Source organism: Schistocerca gregaria, chromosome 11 (genome assembly GCF_023897955.1).
Source record: "Schistocerca gregaria isolate iqSchGreg1 chromosome 11, iqSchGreg1.2, whole genome shotgun sequence".
NCBI lineage: Eukaryota > Metazoa > Arthropoda > Insecta > Orthoptera > Acrididae > Schistocerca > Schistocerca gregaria.
In genome coordinates, this window is record NC_064930.1 from 51,700,586 (window position 1) to 51,708,909 (window position 8,324).

At 39.8% G+C, this 8,324-nt stretch overlaps 1 protein-coding gene across 1 annotated transcript in view; it reads left to right on the top strand.

Moving 5' to 3' along the window:
• LOC126295123 (large subunit GTPase 1 homolog) overlaps positions 1–5,942 on the top strand; it is a 178,126-nt gene extending 172,184 nt beyond the window's left edge. The window contains exon 11 of the mRNA XM_049987393.1: positions 5,711–5,942. Coding sequence (XP_049843350.1) covers positions 5,711–5,813 — 103 coding nt within the window. The 3' untranslated portion in view covers positions 5,814–5,942. The remainder of the gene's footprint in view (positions 1–5,710) is intronic.
• The last annotated feature ends 2,382 nt before the right edge of the window (positions 5,943–8,324 follow it).

Consider the following 8,324-nt stretch of genomic DNA (forward strand, 5'->3'; position numbering starts at 1 on the left):
GTAGTATATCACACATGTGATTAGGTGTCAGTAATGTAATGCTGCAGGTGATGTGCGGAGCTTACAGTATAAGCTGCCTTAGTCCACAGTGACATACTTACTTTTACTGATCTCACTCCATCTGCTGCCAACAGCAGCCATAATGGGTATAACACCGCACTTTTTAATTATTGTAGCTTATATTTTAGATGTTGTTTAGCCATATTTTCATATCTCTATGCTGAATATGTATTATTACTGTATTGCAGTGGGGAAAAGCCTGAAGATGGTCTGAGGAAAGAGCCAAAACTGCTTGCTAACGAATAAAAATCTAAGAATGCGAAAGAGAGTGATTTCTTTGATTTTTAGCATTTTATACCGAGTGCTGCTTTGCTCCAATTACAGAAAGCTTTCTAAAATTTTAAAAATTACAGTGAGACATTGGATGACTTACCATTTGTGTTGGCAATTCTCTTGGGCTACTAATTTGAGAACAGATATATGATCTGCAATTGATAATTATGTACATTCCACCTCCTGAACGGTGGTGTTTAGTTTTGAATATGAAGTGGTATATTAACCATTTAAGTCTTCTTTGCATGTTCTGCCAAATTAACATTATATGTTGTTTCAATTCAGTGTTTCACTGTGATCTGCACATTGACATTGTTTATTTAATTTCAATACCATAAAGACAGCAATCTGTCTTGTCCTGTATTGTTGGCATTCCTACCTGGAGTTTCCGTTGTTTAATGTATGTTTATGGTAGTTATTGCAGCTTGGAATGATACTGCTTGCCAATTGTATTTAGGATTTTGTATGGGATTCGTTTTCTTATCAGAAATGCATCCCCCTCTCCCCCAGTTGTATCAGCTCAAATTACAGTAATGCCAGAAAACAGAAATGGTTACTTGTAAGAAGTGAAGTTCCAGATATAGTGCACATCTAATAGGAAAGTGTAAAATTGACATTTTTGTTGTTGTTTATAACTGAGCAAGGATTCCAATGCAATGTATTTTTAATGAATATAACATCTGTGAAAATCTGTACTTGGTAGCAAGTATTCTTTGTACTCTTTTATATTATAATTTGAAGGAGATGCTACATACGTACTGTCCATTACCTGTCTTTCTGCAGTGACTATTATGTGAGAAAATAAGTTTTGAGTTTAGACACTGTTAGCGATGGGATGTGAAGGGGGTGATATGAAAAAGTAATCTAAACTATTATTTTTGTTGTTATTAGTATTATTTGTATTATAATTGTGTTTGTGGGGCATGTTCCAATCTCTCTCTTTCCCTACAATTTTTACTCTCTACAGGTGCTGCTAGCATGGGTTTCTTAGAAGTAGATACCGTAGGGGTTGTGAAGCAACTCAAATCACTTGATACGGGCAAGTCTTCAGGTCCAGATTGTATACCGATTAGGTTCCTTTCAGATTACGCTGATACAATAGCTCCCTACTTAGCAATAATATGCAACCGCTCGCTCACCGATAGATCTGTACCTACAGATTGGAAAATTGCGCAGGTCGCACCAGTGTTTAAGAAGGGTAGTAGGAGTAATCCATCGAACTACAGACCTATATCATTGACGTCCGTTTGCAATAGGGTTTTTGGAGCATATACTGTATTCAAACATTATGAATCACCTTGAAGGGAACGATCTATTAATACATAATCAACACGGTTTCAGAAAACATCGTTCTTGTGCGACGCAGCTAGCTCTTTATTCGCACGAAGTAATGGCTGCTATCGACAGGGGATCTCAAGTTGATTCCATATTTCTAGATTTTCGGAAAGCTTTTGACACCGTTTTTCACAAGCAACTTCTAATCAAGCTTCGGGCCTATGGGGTATCGTCTCAGGTGTGCGACTGGATTTGTGATTTCCTGTCAGGAAGGTCGCAGTTCGTAGTAATAGACGGCAAATCATCGAGTAAAACTGAAGTGATATAAGGTGTTCCCCAGGGAAGCTTCCTGGGACCTCTGCTGCTCCTGATCTATATAAATGACCTGGGTGACAATCTGAGCAGTTCTTTTAGGTTGTTCGCAGAAGATGCTATAATTTACCGTCTTGTAAGGTCATCCGAAGACCAGTATCAGTTGCAAAGTGATATAGAAAAGATTGCTGTGCGGTGTGGCAGGTGGCAGTTGACGCTAAATAATGAAAAGTGTGAGGTGATCCACACGAGTTCCAAAAGAAATCGGTTGGAATTCGATTACTCGATAAATAGTACAATTCTCAAGGCTGTCAATTCAACTAAGTACCTGGGTGTAAAAATTACAAAGCACTTCAGTTGGAAAGACTACATGGATAATGTTGTGGGGAAGGCGAGCCAAAGGTTGCGTTTCATTGGCAGGACACTTAGAAGATGCAACAAGTCCACTAAAGAGACAGTTTACACTACACTCGTTCGTCCTCTGTTAGAATACAGCTGCGCGGTGTGGGATCCTTACCAGGTGAGATTGACGAGGGACATCGAAAGGGTGCAAAAAAGGGCAGCTCGTTTTGTATTATCACGTAATAGGGGAGAGAGTATGGCAGATATGATACGCAAATTGGGATGGAAGTCATTAAAGCAAAGACTTTTTTGTCACGGCAAGATCTATTTACGATATTTCAGTCACCAACTTTCTCTTCCGAATGCGAAAATATTTTGTTGAGTGCAACCTACATAGGTAGGAATGATCATCAAAATAAAATAAGAGAAATCAGTGCTCGAACAGAAAGGTTTAGGTGTTCGTTTTTCCCGCACGCTGTTCAGGATTAGAATCGTAGGGACATAGTATGATTGTGGTTCGATGAACCCTCTGCCAAGCACCTAAATGTGAACTGCAGAGTAATCATGTAGATGTAGATGCCTCTAGTACCGCAGGAGCTATCCCCTGGTGTCTTGTAACATGTACTATCATCCACCCCTCTGATTCTGCTGAAAACCGCCTCATTTCTTATCCTGTAAACCCAGGTAATTTTCAACATCCTCCTATAGCACCACATCTGAAATACTTCAACTGTCCTCTCCTCCGGTATGTCCCGCTGTCTCTGATTTACTTTCATATAATGCTGTGCTCCAAATGTACATTCTTAGGAATTTTTCCCTCAGATTAAGGTCAGTGTCTGACACTAGTAGACTACTTATGGTAAGAAATGTGTTCTCTGTCAGTACTTGCCTCCTTGTTGCTCTTCATAGCTTTGCCCGTCATGAATTATTTTGCTTGCAAGGTAGCTGATTTCTTGCACTTTGTCCCCAATTTGCAAGTTAACTCTATTGGCAACTTCATTTTTATGACAAAGTATTTTACATATGGTAACATGGTTTATGCTACCCCTGATTAATTTCACCTTTCTTTGGTTTATTTCAATGCATAGTGTGCATTCATTAGATTGTTTGTTCCGTGCAGCATATCATGCTGTTCTTCACGTTCACTGTGGATAGCAGTGTCATCAGTTAACTTCCCCCCCCCCCCCCCCCCCCACCGTTAATTTTAACCCACTCCTGAAATGTGCCTTGATTTCTGTTACTAACTTTCCTGTCGGTTATTCACATTTGATAGGCTTTCTAATGGTTCTCTTTTAAATATTCTATATTGGTTTTATGCTTTTTGATACTAAGTAAGATAAGAGGTTAGCATTAATTATTTTCTTTACATAGGCGAGACCGTTAGAAGCAGAGTATCTTACAGGAAGTCAAAATAAATGTTTGTTTTCAATTTAAATGAGCGCCAGGCTCCCTACAGGATTATCATAACTGGTTTTCATCTGAATGCACTCAAGGTGAAAGTTCACAGGTCTACGACAAATGGTATCTCTGAATGTATTTGAACTCCACCAAAATTAGCTCATGGAACTATTCAGATTCAAATTATTTGATGTTTTAAAATGATTTTATCACTTCTGCTCTTCTGGAAACCTGTAAGAAAAGTTAATATTAAGTGCGCCACTTAATGGTGGCCAATTGTTGCTAGTCAGCGGTAACTGCTTTTGTCTTCTTGGTAGCTGAAAAATACCTGAAAAATACTAATTATTCTCTCTTTTCAATTAAAACATTGCATTTAGTGGCTGGCATGTTCTTGAAATAATACAATGAACTCATTTTTACACATATATTTCCATCAATAATATGATACACACCTGTTTTATTGTCTAATCGAAAGAACAAAAGGAACATCGGCTAGCATTCAATGTTACACACAATATCTATCTAACAATAGTAACATGAGAATCAGAAACAGCAGAAGAGTGAGTAATAACTTATCTTTTTCATCTTCTATAGTTATACAAAGATATAAATATCTTATTTCACCCCATTCTCTACTGCAATATTGTTTATCGTCTTTATTCTCTTTCCCTACTGTAGTATCAATGTTATATTTTTTGTAAATAATTTTAAATTTTTTTCACAATTGACTTTCAGTCTGGTCTGTTTGGTCATATTCAATATTTTTATACACACTCCACACGCATTATTCTTAAACATTGAAAAAGGGACACTACAGCTTCTCGGCTGCTCGGTTAGAGCTCCAGGGGGTCACAGTGAGAAGGGTTGATGTGTAAAGCTTAACACGTAAACACTTAGAGCAGTTCTTGCCAAAGTTGGTAGAAATACAGTGTTCAATGTACAGTTTCTTTCAGTGATTGTCTGTGTAAGTTACACCTTGACTCCACCTGCGTCCTTCTGGGTTGGATATAAGAAACATGGTGAATAAACATACAGATTAATTAATTAATTAGTGAGGTAATTACTTATGTATGTGGAAAAGCAGTTGTTGTTGTTGTTGTTGTTGTTGTTGCTGCCCTCCAATACTACATTTGTGATCCCTTGGTGCTTCAGAACATGTCCTACCAACCGATCCCTTCTTCTAGTCAAGTTGTGCCACAAACTTCTCTTCTCCCCAATCCTATTCAATACCTCCTCATTAGTTATGTGATCTACCCATCTAATCTTCAGCATTCTTCTGTAGCACCACATTTCGAAAGCTTCTATTCTCTTCTTGTCCAAACTATTTATCGTCCATGTTTCACTTCCATACATGGCTACACTCCATACAAATACTTTCAGAAACGACTTCCTGACACTTAAATCTATACTCGATGTTAACAAGTTTCTCTTCTTCAGAAACGCTTTCCTTGCCATTGGCAGTCTACATTTTATATCCTCTCTACTTCAACCATCATCAGTTATTTTGCTCCCGAATTAGCAAAACTCCTTTATTACTTTCAGTGTCTCATTTCCTAATCTAATTCCCTCGTCATCACCCGACTTAATTCGACTACATTCCATTATCTTCATTTTGCTTTTGTTGATGTTCATCTTATATCCTCTTTTCAAGACACTGTCCATTCTGTTCAACTGTATATCCAAGTCTTTTGCTGTCTCTGACAGAATTACAATGTCATCAGCGAACCTCAAAGTTTTTATTTCTTCTCCACGGATTTTAATACCTTCTCTGAACTTTTCTTTTGTTTCGTTCACTGCTTGCTTAATATACAGATTGAATAACATTGGGGAGAGGCTACAACCCTGTCTCACTCCCTTCCCAACTACTGCTCAAGTATTTACTCAAATTGTTCATTTGTTTGTCATAGGATTATTCCATCTGTACTTGTTAGCAATAAGTCAAGTTTTATACGGGTTAATGCGGATGCCCAAACAGAACATTGCTGAAGATAAATCGTGTCAGTTAATGAGGTTTGTGTGTTGTTGTGCAGTGTTGTTTGTGTGCTTCCAGTGAGGGCAGCAGTGGTGCTTCCGCAAAGCCCTGGAAGAACCACAAGGAGAAGAGGAACAGGCGCGAGAAGCTGAGGCGGCTGTACGCACACCTGGACCAGTGACGACTCTGCTGCCGCCGTCTGGTCGGGCTTCCTGCCCCACACGAGTCTGAGGGCAACTTTCATTTGTAAACAGAATACACTATTTTTGATGCCAGATTTTTGGAAGAATAAATGCAATAACATTGTTCAGCAAGTATGTTACTCAATTAAGGCATTCCTTAACACATGGCACAAAGGAATTCTTCAACCTTTGCGTGAGGGTGGGATCTGAACTCGAATCTTCATTTTTTTATGGGCTGTGTTTTTGTTGGCTGAGCCACCTCACAAGGGAACCTCCCCATTGCACCCCCCTCAGATTTAGTTATAAGTTGCCACAGTGGATATGCCTTGAAAAAGTAAACACAGATCAGTCGAGAAAACGGGAAGAAGTTGTGTGGAACTATGAAAAAATAAGCAAAATATACAAACTGAGTAGTCCATGCGCAATATAGGCAACATGAAGGGTAATGTGAGCTCTCAGAAGTGCCATGATCCTGTGGTTAGGGTAAGCAGCTGCGAAATGAGAGGTCTTTGGTTCAAGTCTTCCCTCGAGTGAAAAGTTTAATTTTTTATTTTCAGACAATTATTATCTGTCCGTCCTTCCATCCGATGCGAGGTAACTGTGCCGTAGTATGGGGGAGCTACACCTAAACAAACATTGAAACAAGTGACGTCAGTCGACTACAGCGCACAAACTCTTATGTTTTCATCACTTTTTTGGGAATGATTATCACATCCACAAGGCATGGCTTCAGAAAACATCGCTCTTGTGCAACGCAGCTAGCTCTTTATTCGCACGAAGTAATGGCCGCTATCGACAGGGGATCTCAAGTTGATTCCGTATTTCTAGATTTCCGGAAAGCTTTTGACACCGTTCCTCACAAGCGACTTCTAATCAAGCTGCGGAGCTATGGGGTATCGTCTCAGTTGTGCGACTGGATTTGTGATTTCCTGTCAGGAAGGTCGCAGTTCGTAGTAATAGACGGCAAATCATCGAGTAAAACTGAAGTGATATAAGGTGTTCCCCAGGGAAGCGTCCTGGGACCTCTACTGTTCCTGATCTATATAAATGACCTGGGTGACAATCTGAGCAGTTCTCTTAGACTGTTCGCAGATGATGCTGTAATTTACCGTCTAGTAAGGTCATCCGAAGACCAGTATCAGTTGCAAAGCGATTTAGAAAAGATTGCTGTATGGTGTGTCAGGTGGCAGTTGACGCTAAATAACGAAAAGTGTGAGATGATCCACATGAGTTCCAAAAGAAATCCGTTGGAATTCGATTACTCGATAAATAGTACAATTCTCAAGGCTGTCAATTCAACTAAGTACCTGGGCGTTAAAATTACGAACAACTTCAGTTGGAAGGACCACATAGATAATATTGTCGGGAAGGCGAACCAAAGGTTGCGTTTCATTGGCAGGACACTTAGAAGATGCAACAAGTCCACTAAAGAGACAGCTTACACTACACTCGTTCGTCCTCTGTTAGAATATTGCTGCGCGGTGTGGGATCCTTACCAGGTGGGATTGACGGAGGACATCGAAAGGGTGCTAAAAAGGGCAGCTCGTTTTGTATTATCGCGTTATAGGGGAGAGAGTGTGGCAGATATGATACACGAGTTGGGATGGAAGTCATTACAGCATAGACGTTTTTCGTCGCGGCGAGACCTTTTTACGAAATTTCAGTCACCAACTTTCTCTTCCGAATGCGAAAATATTTTGTTGAGCCCAACCTACATAGGTAGGAATGATCATCAAAATAAAATAAGAGAAATCAGAGCTCGAACAGAAAGGTTTAGGTGTTCGTTTTTCCTGCTCGCTGTTCGGGAGTGGAATAGTAGAGAGATAGTATGATTGTGGTTCGATGAACCCTCTGCCAAGCACTTAAATGTGAATTGCAGAGTAGTCATGTAGATGTAGATGAAAACCTAAATCGGGCAAGGTAGAAGAATCTTTTTACCCATTCGCCAAATGTACAAGTTAGGTGGGTCGACAATATATTCCTGTCATGTGACGCACATGTGCCGCCACCAGTGTCATGTAGAATATATCGGATGTGTTTTCCTGTGCAGGAATCGGTTGACCTGTGACCTTGCGATCAAATGTTTTCGTTTCCCATTGGAGAGGCACATCCTTCCGTCTACTAATCGCGCGGTTTTGCGGTGCGGTCACAAAACACGGACACTAAACTTATTACAGTGAACAGAGATGTCATTGAACAAACGGACAGATCATAACTTTGCGAAAATTAAGAAAGTAAATTTTTCATACGAGGGAAGACTTGAACCGAGGACCTAACGTTTCGCAGCTGCTCAGCTAACCAAATAACCACCGCACTCCTGAGCTCACATTATCCTTGATGTTGCCTATCTTACACATGGACTACTCAGTTTGTATATTTTGCTTTCTTTTTTTCATAGTTCCACACAACTTCTTCCTGTTTTCTCGATTGATCTGTGTTCAGTTTTTCAAGGCCAATCCACTGTGCCAACTTATAACTAAATCTGAGGGAGGTGCGATGGGGAGGTTCCC